The following is a 13731-nucleotide window of genomic DNA, read 5'->3' as shown; positions in this document are numbered from 1 at the left end:
TATGCTAAGCTCTAAAATCAGTAAAGCTACTTACCCCCTCAGCAGGGCTGAACTTTATCTGCACATTGACTCGCTCACCAGGGGTCAGCGTGCCAGAGGCAGGAATCACCTCAAATACCACTGGAGGTGGTCGCTGATCCTGCGGAACTTTTTTACGCTGGTAAAGAGGCAGAGACTTATCTATCTGAGTGAAAGCATATGTAGGTGTCACCGTGATGCATTTATGTTTATGTATGTATGTCTTTCTGTTTGTATGTATATTCACCATGTAGATGTAGATTTTGTTACGTGGACATCAATATTTACAAAGTTATCTGGAAATGTTCACTGAAATTTCCATAAGATGAAAAATGATCGTACCTTTTTGAAAGGCTTCACATCCTCAGCTATGCTCCAGTGGCAGGGCACAAACTCATGATTCAGTAGCTGTACTGTCCTCATCTGATGGGGGAGATTATAAAACATTTTGATTTGGAAGAGGCTGAGTTGGCTCTCATGTCTGTTTAGCTACAGCAGAATGGTTTTAGTTTCAGTTGTTTCAATATACATGGCCTTCTTGCTACTTCTTTCATTATCATTTTAAGCTAATGTTTTGACCACATTATGCCTAAACACAACAAAGTTTGAGCTGTTTCAGTGTATAAGCTTTGTAAAAAAAATTAAAAAAAAAAAAAGTCCTCCACAGCAAGGCAGCATACTCTCTCATTAATGAGCTTCATTACTGTGTCTTCCACACACTGTAGTTTTAAAGCCGTGTACAGCATTTTGTACTTTCACCTAGTTTCCTGTTCTGTTTCTACTGCATGTTGATAACACAAAGTGGGATACACTGGGCAATTAGTTTGTTTTGAATTTGTGCAACTATCCAATTTTAGTAAAGATTTTGCACATATACAAATGTTCATCACAGCATTTTCATTCAATCGTAGAACACAATAACAAACCTTTGTAGAGCTACACAATAGTATCTTGTAGTAGTATCGCATCTTCTCATACTCCTGACTTACCTGACACATACCACACTGTACAGTGTCAAACTGCAGTGTATCCATGGAAACAGCAATGGCCGGCATGGTCAGCACTGCACACAGCCGCACCTGCACCATCGGGCCACCCACAACCTGTAAAAACAAAAATAATCAACTTAAGAACAAGGTCGCAATGCTACTGATTACCAAGGGAGACAAGGACCAACTATTTTACATTAAATGACAATGTTTGTTTATCTATGCTCATGTGTACCTTTATTGGCATGACAACACATATGTCTCCCATCTTCAGTTTGGCTTCTTGCGGATCAAATTTAACTGTGAAGGTCTGTGTCTCGCCACAGGGCAGGTTCTTCACTCTTTCAAATTCAGCACTGAAACCTTTGAAGGAAAATTCCCCAAATCATTTTTTATTTTGTAGGAATTGTATTAAAAACAATGAAATGTTGTATAGTGTAAAAGACTAAAAAGAATTTGAAAATAAAACTGCAACAATATAAATCTGTAAACTAGTCTCCTCATCATAAATGAAATATCCTATTCTGAAAACTCCTTCAAAAACATCTGCACATTTGATTTCCCATATGATGTATCTGCATTGTAAAAATACAAATGACATCTGCTATATGTTTGCTATATAGTTATAGTTCTTGTGTATTTGCTAAGCATCCCATAGGCACAGTCACTTCTAATTCATGAATACCAGGGGCATCATTACACTATTATTTGCATAATTGTGGTAAAGAAATACTGAGATATCACATTTAATAAGAAACAGAGACAAAGAACTGAAAAAGCCACAAGCCTTTCAGTAATGTATCATGAAATGTATAATGTTTCACCTGTGCCAGCGAGAGGTTTGCGATTGGCATGGAAGGACACAGGTACTGATCCAGTATTGGTGACAGTTACAGTCTGATTGAGGACTTTGCCAGGAATAACATAACCAAAATCCAAAATGTACTCTGGGAGAAGGAACCTGGGGGGAGGGTGTAAATAAGACATCAAGAACAAGCAACAACCACTTCACACGTACATTTGTTTACTGAAGTAAGGCCTGGCAATACTTCAGTATAATCATTTACTGAGATTCAGTAAAATAGTTTCAAGTTGTCATGATGACATGATGTTACCATTTTACAAAATTTTGTGATTCAAATTAATAGTTTTGAACAAATCATGATTTAAAACTAATTAATTTTTTGTTTTAAATTCAGTTTAAAAGTTATTTTTTGAGATATTATTCATTAAGATTCTTTAAATTTCACAACTCAGTTCTCACTTCAGTACAAAGAGTGGACCATCTGTTAAACAAAAGAGAGTGTGTGTGTGTGTGTGTGTGTGTGTGTGTGTGTGTGTGTGAGTGTGAGTGTGAGTGCGAGTGTGTGTGTACATACTTGCTAAGGTTGTACGACTGTCTGGAGGAACCTCCTGAGTCTCCGAGCTCCAGCAAGCTACCAGAGCTACTCGTCACAGCGAGAGCATTCTCTTTGACCAGTGCTCTCTCAATCTCCATGTGTAGCAGCTCTTCATACTAGAGGCAGCATGCCAAGACAAGAAAGGGGAGAGCGAGACAGAAGGAGGGGTAAATAAACACTCAAACTTACTAAAAAAGTTGAGGAGTTACATAAGCAAATAACAATCAGCACAGTCTGTCAGGCACTATAAGAACAATAATTCAAGGTACCTCCAAATATATTTTTATCAGTCATAGTAAATTAAACTGTATGAAATTCAGTTTTGTTATTCAGTGGCCAAAGCAACTATGGATGCTGGTCTCGTTAAGCAGAGCTGGCTGCCTGAGAAAAGTCCATGACCCTGGTAGACCTCATAGTCAGGGAATTAGTTGCAGAGAGCTTTGAGGTTTGCAGTTTCAGGATGATCCATTGCCCACATCAATAATTTTGACAACCACTGGTGCAGTAAAGGCGTGGACATTACATACACAGTTTTCATATCTTTGATAAATACAAGTGAACAATCAGATAACACAAGAGGTCTATGAAAACAGTGTAGTGTGTATCCCCACCAGTCAGAATGGTAGCTGAAGATATCCCATATCTGTCTATTCAAACCTGCCTTCAGAATATTTATAACCTTTTTGTTGATATCCTAAAAGGAATTTTCACTGGAATTCATCAAATCTCCAGACACCTCCATTTTTTACTTTATATCATAACTAAAGTGTGGTACAGTATATCAACTATTGCATTTTGGCAAGTAATATTTTAGCTTTAGATGTCCAAAATGGTAATTAAGATATCTTAAACTATAAGGAATTTAAGTATTTAAAAGCTGCACATATGGCCTTTAATTTGAGACACCATGCAGCTAAATACCAACGTAACTGGTCCATTCCTCCTCTGTTGCTCTTCTTGAGGTTACTTGCTTTGTTCCCCAATTAAAAAAGTTTTTTGGGAGACCTTTTAGTTTCCATACTGAGAGTCTAATTACAAAGGTATTTGATCCAAAATTGCGATTTCAAGCTTTTTACAGTAACTATGATCATTCACTCACAATGAATATGATATGAATAGTAATAATAATCACAATATATGGTACAGTATATGGCTCCATAAAGTTACATCTTGGTTACACCATGTGTACTGATTATAAACCACCACATGTGCATGATCAAAATATTAACTCAAAAACTTTTCTTGATCCTTAAAAAACAAGATTTTGGAAAACTCTGGGTTTTCATTGCATTACATCCATGTTGGTTATTTTAGTCACTGACTGTGAGTGTGCAGCTGGCCTCTGTTGTTGCTCCTCCACCAGTGGTATTTCCATTCATAAGCTCCTTTCTGACTCCAATTGCCTCCACAGCTGCTCTGGCCTGCTGCACCACATCACTGTAGCACTCCTCTGCTGCAAAGGAATCATAAATGTCACACCAGTGCAGAGATAAAAATATTGAGAATTTGTTTCTCAATATTTGTTAGCAGGGAGATGTGATTATTAGTTAGACCTGTCCATCAACTGAAAGTTTTGGGCTCAGTGCTTTCTAAAATGAAAGGTGTTAGTTGAGCTACATTCAGTTTTAGGGGAACAGCCCTGTTCTGTAGCTGACTCTGTTCTCTGACAATCTCCTCATGGTGATAGGAGTAAATTTGTTTACTCCGCTACACAGAGAACAATTACTGACATTGTTTACCTTGCTCAGTATTACCTGATCATCACCTCATTTGGACAAACACAATGAACAAACAATTTTGCATATTGCTTTGGAAATTTTCTTCCTTTGGGCTGCTGTGTCAGGACACAGTCATATCTGTGTGTATGAGTGCAAGTGTATGCATACACAGGTTTCGTGGCAAGTTCATGCTGATCCTTGGGAAAACTCCCTCTCCAGTCACAGTGATGTCCTGAGGGGGGAGGAAAGCCACCTGTAGCTGAAGCTGCTTCACAAACACCTCAGGGGTGCCAGGGAGGTAGAGCACACGCACACATTGCTCCGCACCGGCATCGATGTAACCCTGACACACACACACACACACACGCACACACAAAACTGGTAAAAACCTTCTATGCATAATGAATGACCTTTCCATGTCTGAAATTGCTCCAAGATGAGCTCACCAAGGTGGGGATGACCAAGGGCTGGCCAGGTCTGACCTTCTGCCCCTCCACATTTTGCCCATTGTCTTTTTGCTGCTGTGCATATGGCTGCTGCTCATCCTCATCCAGGGCCTTCCTCTGTCCCCCTGCCTCCTCATCTCCCTCATTCTCCTCCTCCTCACTTTTAGGGTATGTGATACTGAATTTGAAGCCCACCTTGCCAGTATTTCTTAGGGTCAACTCAGCCTCCCCCACATGATCAAAGAGCTGGAAGAATCAGAGGGAGAGGTGAGAGGCGAGGTTGTTCACCGTTGCTTTTTAAATTTTCAGTACCTTTATAATCATTGAAGACAATGTGAATTAGTTTGGCAAAGAAATTCCATCTAGTGTGTTTAGATGGAGTGGTAGCCTTCTAAAAGTGATCCAGTAAACAATAGGTTTTATAGAAATGCCTGCATGATATTAGCCTCCTTATGCACCTTATGCCAATAACCTTATCAAGAAGATAAGTGGTCACCGTCACTGTGATATGAGCACAAACAAACAAAGTTGGTTAGTTGTGCATTTAGAAGATGACTGATTCAGGAATTCCTAGCTACTACACACAAAGCTAATGTGTGTATACAAGAGAACAACACAGAGAACAAGAGAAAAGAAAGCAAGAGGGAGAAGCTGCTGAACAGACAGGAAGGTCAGAGAAATGTTCTGCTGAATCACTAATTTCAACAAAATCAAAAATCAATATGTCCTTGTTTTGAATATCAATAATAACATGTCAGGATGGCTTGCATATTTACAGAGGGAGTAAAAGTGCAAAACATCAAACTGTGAAAAACTACATAATGACATTCAAAGTTAATATGATTCCTCTCAGATGTGTGAGTCCTAGGACCATTAGAACTGTGAATAAGTGGGTAACAAACATTTTATGCCAACAGTAGATATGTGTATCCTAATAACATGCAAGCACTCATCCTACAAGTTGTCCCTCAGCATTAGATTCTGTGACAGAAAAAAAGTGGAATGGGGAAGCATAAAACTGGATGGATTGTCAGTTAAAACACTAATAGTCAACAAAAGCAAATAGCCAGGAAACAAACACCAATGCAGCAAACACATCATCAGTCACACTCCCCTCCAGCCTGTCAGCGTCATTCTGAAAATGGCAGAATGCATCACTCCCTCAAATTCTGCAAAAATGGGATTAGTTTTGTCTGACATCATGTGCCACACATGGGTGAGCAGACAGATGGCAAAGGAAGTACAAGGACAAGAAAAGAAGGATAACAAGACAACAAGGAGGCAAATTAACACAAAATAAGGAAGAGTGATTTAAAATATACTGTAGCAAAGAAGAGCTTTTCCTTGACATAAGCAGCGGTAAAGTCTGCCTCCATTGCCATTGCCAGCTTTCTCTATTGCCAACCATGGCTAGATTTTAAAAAACTGTACGTACTAAGGTGAAATATAACTGACTGCTAGAGCTTGTTGGGATAAGGAATTAACAAGTAAACTTGGGGTAAAGGAGCCCTGAATACGTACCTGCAGACCAAAGTCGACATGGGTGAAGTCAAGGCTGTAGCTGATTACTGATGCTTCTCCTCTGAGTTTGATTTCATACGTAGGCCCCTCCTCTACATGGCACTGAGCTACCACCTCTCTGCTGATTTGTTCGTGGCCGTAGAAAGAGAATGTGACAAGCTGCTGCTCACCGGGTTGCAGCTGACCATACATCGGTAAGACATCAAATACCTAGAGAGAGAAAAAGAAAACCCTTAAAACTTACAGAATTAATTCTCATTTCCTACTGATTCTTCCAATGACCCACTGTGATACTCACATTAAAGTAATGGTTTGACATTTTGAGACATATGCTTATTTGCTCTTGTGTCATGAGTTAGATGAGAAGGTTAATACCACTCTCATATTCTTATCCAAAGATCTAAGTGTTAAAATGACAAGCTGTGGTTTTACAGGGGATAATGTGCTGGACTACTTCCTGGATTTCCAGGCCAGGTACAGTCATATCTTCAATCTGATTTCACTGTGAGATTGCCAAGAAAATGTTCCAGCATTAATTCCTCCCATAAAAGCAAAACTTGATGTTTAAACACCTAGGATCTTGTACAGAATAAAAAAAAAAAGATATAATGTGTGAATAAGTCAAAGGCAGAGGTTCTGGTAGGCAGATGAGAGCTATGGCAGCAGTTTCTCACTGCTTCCAGTCTTTATACTAAGTTAAACTAACTATGTCCATACTCCAACTTGATATGTAATTGACAGATATGACAGTGGTTGATTATCTTCTCATCACAATCTTATAAAGAAAGTGTATATATGTATTTCTCACAACGCTCCCCTGCTCCTGTAAGCTCTAGTAATTCAAAACATTTCTCATCTAGACTCTGCCCTCGAGTTGAGTTGAGTGCAGACACATTTAATCCATTAATAACTGCCTTAATCGATACATACTATGTGATTTCAGTTTCTTGATTGTTGGTCAAAGAATAATATTTTTTCCAATGTATAGACAAGAAGTCAATTTTATTTGATTGATTAATCATTCTGTGATCACTTTAGTCGACAGAAATCAGAAACATTATAATTTATAAATCAGGGAACCTTCAAAAGATTCTCAGCACTCTTTTATAGCAATGTATGAAAAAGTACAAAGATATTTTGCAAACTGACAGCAAAGAGGGGAATCTCCAAAAATGAGGGAAAAATGAGTGTGTGTCTGACTGGCTGTGGCATGTGCATGTGTGTCTACCTCTACAGTAAAAGCACTGCAGCACACAGAGATGGAATAATTTGCCCATTAGCTGCTGTTAGCTGCTCTCTCCATCTCCTGGAAATATCAGGGAAGCCCTTGTTTGTTTATACATGAGCATTTGCCTACCTCCTCCACACGCACAGGACACTGTGTGCTGTTCTGGTCATATACACCAGGCCTGGGGCTAAGAGGAACTGGAAAGGCAGGAGAAGGTGTTCTAGAGGAACCCCTCCCTTTTTCAGTCTCATTTTCTGTTTTTTTCTGTTCCCCCTCTTCCTCCAGCATCTCTGTCTCTCTGTGATGGTGAAAGGACAGTAAAGCATCACTGATGTAAATATTTATTTTCCTCACACTGAAAGAAAAACTGTGTAACAGACATTCAATACTGTAGACAGAACATAAGAAAAATCCTCTTAAAATAATTAGAGGCAAGAATTATGAGTGCCAGCTCCATGAAATTAGTCAAATGAAAGCCCCAAAATGGCCATGAGATATCTACATGGAAAATGCAATCAAGAGTAAATGATATTACAGTCTATTGCATATATATCGTAATACCCAAGTAGAAGAAGAAAATCTGTATTGCCTATAGCCCAAAGAACTCTGACTCTTATTTTCTCTCTTTTCTACTCTCTCCTTCCCTGTGGGATCAGACAGGGTGCATCCATCAAGTTAATTAAACAGAGTGTTCTATAATTAAGAGGAATTTTAATAGGCAAGCAGCAGGAAACAGGTCAGGATAGATTGTAGTGAAGTGCTGAATAAACATGGAAGAGAATGAAAGAGATTTAGTGAGTGAAGCCATCTTAAAGCTGGACTGGACAAGTTCTATTAAATCACTGAACACTGGCTATGTTGTTGCCATAGTGTGGGCGTGCATGTGTGTGTGTGTGTGTGTGTGTGTGTGTGCGTGTGTGTGCGTGTGTGTGTGGTCCAGGTCTTACTCATATTGTGGGGACCTAAATCTGTTTACTCAGTTTCATTCTGGGGACATGTCTTATTTATGGGGAGAAAAAACAAGTCCTTATAACGTGAATAGTGTTTTAAAGTTGGGGTAAATTCAAGTTAGGCTTAGAGTGAGGTGAGTTGTAGTTATGGTGGTGCCCAGGGAAGCTACAGTGCTGGTGTGGCAGCTTATGCGTGGACAACAGTGATACAACCAGGAGGGGGCACTGTTGTACGGTCAATCTGCGATGTATGCTGTTTTAAGGGGCAAACTGGCTTTATGTCTGGCCTCGGGAATCCCAAATTAGCAAGTCTAGCAATATGAGATGTAAGGGTGAACAAATACTGTAGGTGAACGCCTTAAAAAACAGGATGCATTTTTTGTGGATGAGAGTTCGTAAGAGCCCATAAAAACCATTTGGCCTCATGTGGGAAAAAGAAGCTTTTCAAATATGGGTCTTCTAAGAAAGAGTTTAAAACCCACTGGTGCGGACAGAGGAACAGATGGTGAGACAGCAGATGATGTCTCTGCAAGAGCTCAGCTCAAAACACAAATAGCCTGCTCTGACATTCTCATATCTGTCTTTCTCTCTTCCATGGATTCTTTCTTTCATGCACACCATGGGTGTGACTGTGTTTGCCTATGTTCAGCCTCACTAAAACACATCAAAGCCTGCTGAACCACAAACACCTCACTTCCAGCAGTCTGTCAGAAAAAGGAGAAATAGTTAGCAAGGATGAGTTTTAATGCTGGAAAACTTTGGCTGTACAGACAAATGGCTACTGGGGTTCCACTTTGTGAGTCAGTATGTGTGTGTGTGTGTGTGTGTGTGTGTGTGTGTGTGTGTGTGTGTGTGTGTGTGTGTGTGTGTGTGTGTGTGTGTGTGTGCGTGTGTGTGTGTGTGTGTGTGTGCAAGAGAGAGGCAGACTCTTTCTGGTTTACTTGTCATATACAGTATTTCATATAAACTGTAAATATACATTTCAAACAGCTGACAGCACAAAGATCTCTTTTTATATCATCTACACACTTTCTAGTCATTTTTTATGAATAAATATACACCAGCAAGGATACACCAGCTTACCATGCAAATGAGCTCTTTCAAAGATTGTGTCATTTTGTTAGTTACCTGCCGAATTCTCAGTGGTGGGACGTAAGATGTTTAAATACAAAAATAAGGTACTTGTACTTTATTTAGTATTTCCATTCCATATTACTTGATGATTTTCAGCTGAAACTAATCTAATTTAATATGGATACCCCAAAGTCCATGAACAGCACAACCCTTGGCAGGCTGTTTATTTATGGTAATAACAAACAGGTTTAAGAACAATAATTTGTTGTCTGTCTCATATGAGATTCTTCTTATTCCTCAGAGCAACTCAGAGGAAAAAGAATTATCCTCATTAATGTTTGCATTGTTGTGCCTAGAAAAGATGCTTTAAAACAAAAATGTCTACATCACCCATACATTTAAAAAGAAAATGGATGTCTAAAAGCATACAGGTCTATAGTATATAGTGCCTTTCGCACAAAGTAGCCAGCTTACATTACAATGCAAAAACAGGGAACTCAATGCTGTTTCTGATCCTTGAGCTTTTTGAAAGAGTAATGTTCCATTTTAAAAGACTCAACACAAAATGTTTTATCTGTCATTGCTTTAGTCTCTCTGTACATCTTTGTTTAATTTCAACATCCTCAAAAGCACCTGATATTCTTAGTTGTCAGTGATCTGTCAGTCATTCAGTTGTCTATTCATTTAGTCCATCAAAAAAACAAGTAACTACAATGCCAATGAAAAAAAGGTAGAGTGAGCATAAGCTTTTTAGTTTACATCTTGCTGATGGAGTCCTAAAAACAAAGAAGTTACAGTATTTAAATGTATTGTACTGCCTAAATCTATCATTAGGATAGATGGACTGAAAAGAGTTAGCTCTGTTGAAATTCCCCTCTCCAAGGGCTGCGGTGTAATTACTGATAGGGATGTAATTAGTTGGCTAGATAGTGCAGGTTTTGAGAGGAAGAAAGAGAGACTTGAGAGGGAGTGTGTGCACACAGAGTGAGGTCTCCATTTAATTAGCAAGATGGCCTATGAGACAGATTGTTAGGAGAGGTCACAGTCTAAGAGGGAAAGGGTGAAGAAAGAGAATAGAAGAGAAGGTTGATAAGGATTAGGTAGAGAGCTGAAGCTCAGGCAGAGGAAGTAGCGTAGCAGGAGGAGACGAAGGAGGAAATTGAAAAAAAAAAAAAAGATAAATAGGCAATGTAAAAACCTACGATGAGGACAAGGAAGAGGAGCAAAAAGGAAGAATACCAATAGACGAAAGAGGGGGAAGGGAACAAGGCAGCATAGGGTGATAAATCTTGCAGAGCTATAGCAGTGAGTTGGTTCAAGGCCATGGACAGACAGATACTATGGTATTCACAGTCCTTTGCAAGGGAGGGGAGCCGAGGTAAAGGTTGGAGAGAGGCATACTGTAACATTCATCAAGTACACAATCAGTAGATTTGTCTTCCCCAGAGAATTTATAATGGATTTGGCTTTCAATTCACAGGGTTTAAGGTATAGCTACGGCACTAACTTATCTTAAAGGACAGTTTTAATATACAGTATGGCTGAGATCCATTCTGCTCCTGTCCCTGAATCTTGTCTCTTCAGGATCCTACTTTTTATAAACAAGAAAAGCCATGACACAGGAATCACAGTATTCCAGCAGCTCCAACTGAGTATGAGGCTGTATGTTCTGTAAATAAAGTTTATTAAAAAGTTAAATTTTAAGATTAAAAAATAAATAAAAGTTTAATTTGTGATCAAATCCCCATTGTCTTGGCCTGACTTAATAATCTTTGACCTCATACTTGTCAGTTCTATAGTTTGGATAGTCGAACACTTTCTGTTAACAAATTGCTATGTAGCTCTGCCAAAAGTTTCAAAATGTATTATCACATCATCTATCTGGCCGGTCCTTTCCAGGAATTCAAATACGCCTCTCCAGGTACTTCACTAGTTGTTTTTTTGATATTTCCTGTAAGAAGAAATAACTTTTCCTGACCCTTGAGGTTACACACATTTCAGAACTCTTCTGACTGCTTGATGAAATATATATACAAATAATAAATAAATATTACCTCTACTTGGTAGGTTTTTATGTATATACACACTGCTAATGGGTTTGTTGTGTGTAAATATCCTCTGGAATCAGTTCCACACTCAATGACACTCAATTTACATGATCTCCTCTTACAATGATGCTGTTTGTAGAAGCATTATCTACACAGGCTCCACTAGGCACACCCATAGGGATGATTTGCATCACCTTTCTGTATGTAATTATACAGTATGCAGCTGTGCACCACCTACTATCTTTGATAGTGTATCGGGTGTGGGGTGTACTGTAAACATAGGTATAAATGTTAACTACATTGTGTGGACATTTCAGTGTGAATGTACCTGATGGTAGAGTGTTTCTGCTCTTCCAAGAAAGCCCAGCGGTAGGACACAGGCAGAGGGGAGCAATTGGTGATTGTGATTACTCTGTGAGTGTCTGTGCAGTTAAGCACACAGCCAAAATCCACTGCGGTGGAGGAGAAGTGGAGGTTGGGAAAGTTGATCTCAGCATGCAGCTCCACTATGTCTTGCTGTGGGTGTCCCTGGTAGTGCACCTCAAGGAACTGGAGAAAAAAAAACATCAAGGAAGGAAATGTATTATGTTCATAAGTAAAATAAAGATACTCATGACTGCTCATCAAAGGTTATGGCCAGTGATCCTTCTCAGATTATTTTATTTGCTAGACTTTTAAAGGAAAAACATAAACAATGTTGTTGAGATGTGTTTTCCTCTGAACCCAATGGAGGTTCTAACCCAGACTGAGAACCACTGTCATATGTGCTAAAATATGGTGAGCTCAGAAGGACACAATATAGCCCCAGATAAAAAAGCAAAGCATCACATAAAAAAAATTTTAGAAAAAAGCACATCACTGTTACCTCATCCACAACACGTGAAATCCGATCTTCACAGCAAACTGGATTAAAGCATACCCACAACTCCGCCTGCTTCCCATTACCTAAGACCATGGACTGAAAAAAGACATTACAGTAGTGAAAATACGTAACATAAATGTATGAAAAGTGACACACTGTCTCTGCAGTATTTAGGATCACAGACTTAGTAAACTAATCAACAGAAAACTGGTTCCTCAACTTTTTTACATTTTGGGAGTGTGGACTTGCACTAAAAATCATTAAATCATATTTTTATCTGATGACTCCCAAAGCATAAGTTCACAACCCTTTTTAAAACCTTCTCACAGTTTAATGAGACATTTATTGTAATCCTGCCATGGGACCAAGGTTTATCAAAATATCCTGCTACTCGTTAGCTTCATTCAAAAATTGTGCCAGGGGCAAGAAAACAATTTTAATGTGGATTCCAATCCAGCATTTTAATCAACTCACAGAATGGAAGTTAAAGCTATGGTGAAATAATCACATTTCATATGTTGCAATATGGACAGCAACATTTTGTGTCTGACTCTTCTAGAAACAAAAACAGATTGATCAGTCATCAGCATTTACATCTACCGGTCATGTTCAAAATGAAGTCCACTTACCTTACATATCACTACACTGAGTAGCACTTACTGCAGGGCTTGATTGCAGCAATTGTCACTCAATGCAAATCAAGTTACAAGTGCGCAATAAACAGCACAGTGTAATGAGAATGTGAAGTGTAGTTTCCATTGATGATATAAGATTAATAATTTAGACATTATGAGCTCTAACAGCAAGGAAATGAGGTAGACATCAACATACCGTAGCCATAGGAAAGAGAATGAGATGCAGTTGATAAAAAAAGATATAAAATTATACAGAGATACATTACCAAGCTCATGATAGATTTTAAATTGTTTCAGTGCGCAATCCAAGTTTAGGGCAGAGCTTGCCTGACTCTAGTATATGACCACATTTTTCATACACCCTACAACTCAGTCCTACACTCATTTTCCCAAAAGCCATTATTCCTGCAGGAAGGCAATGTTTTTACTTTCCTTTCATTTGCAAAAGGAAAGTAACGGCTTCATTTATTCAAATACTCATATGAAAGAATTGTTAGAATTGTAAAGAATGTAAAGAATTGTGAATATTAACATTTTGTGCAACTTTATACTATGTTCACCTGAGTTTCAGATGAGAATGTACTTTCTACTCCACTACTACCACTCTAACATCTAGTTACTAGTTTCTATGCTAAGCTACGACAGGTATCAATCATTTTGTCTGTTTAGAGGGAAATGGTTTTTTGAAATTTCAAGCTGTGATCCAAATGTAAACACATGGTGGTCCCACTTCCAAGGATAGAAACAAACTGATATCTCTCTGAAACTGATTGACAGGTCTTTAAATATGAGGACTAAAATCTGTAGCTTTCTTCCTCCTGGAGCTTGAAATGAAAAATACA

General features: G+C 38.7%; 1 protein-coding gene across 3 annotated transcripts in view; it reads right to left on the bottom strand.

The window, feature by feature from the left end:
- hydin (HYDIN axonemal central pair apparatus protein) overlaps positions 1-13731 on the bottom strand; it is a 69664-nt gene that overhangs the window by 26719 nt on the left and 29214 nt on the right. For 2 of the 3 annotated variants that reach the window (XM_071457702.1, XM_071457709.1), the window contains exons 23-35: positions 12258-12350; positions 11721-11941; positions 7450-7618; positions 6093-6302; positions 4572-4817; positions 4294-4468; positions 3730-3860; positions 2387-2523; positions 1832-1968; positions 1243-1370; positions 1008-1121; positions 361-441; positions 35-184 (exon numbers count right to left, since the gene is read on the bottom strand). In XM_071457702.1, the coding sequence (XP_071313803.1) occupies positions 35-184; positions 361-441; positions 1008-1121; positions 1243-1370; positions 1832-1968; positions 2387-2523; positions 3730-3860; positions 4294-4468; positions 4572-4817; positions 6093-6302; positions 7450-7618; positions 11721-11941; positions 12258-12350 (1992 nt within the window). The remainder of the gene's footprint in view (positions 1-34; positions 185-360; positions 442-1007; positions 1122-1242; positions 1371-1831; positions 1969-2386; positions 2524-3729; positions 3861-4293; positions 4469-4571; positions 4818-6092; positions 6303-7449; positions 7619-11720; positions 11942-12257; positions 12351-13731) is intronic. The other variant, XM_071457716.1, reaches the window with a different exon arrangement.

This window comes from Trachinotus anak, unplaced genomic scaffold, assembly GCF_046630095.1.
Source record: "Trachinotus anak isolate AG129_WGS33_773 ecotype Australia unplaced genomic scaffold, CSIRO_AGI_Tana_v1 ptg000002l, whole genome shotgun sequence".
Lineage (NCBI taxonomy): Eukaryota > Metazoa > Chordata > Actinopteri > Carangiformes > Carangidae > Trachinotus > Trachinotus anak.
This window is presented reverse-complemented; position numbering and strand designations above follow the sequence as displayed.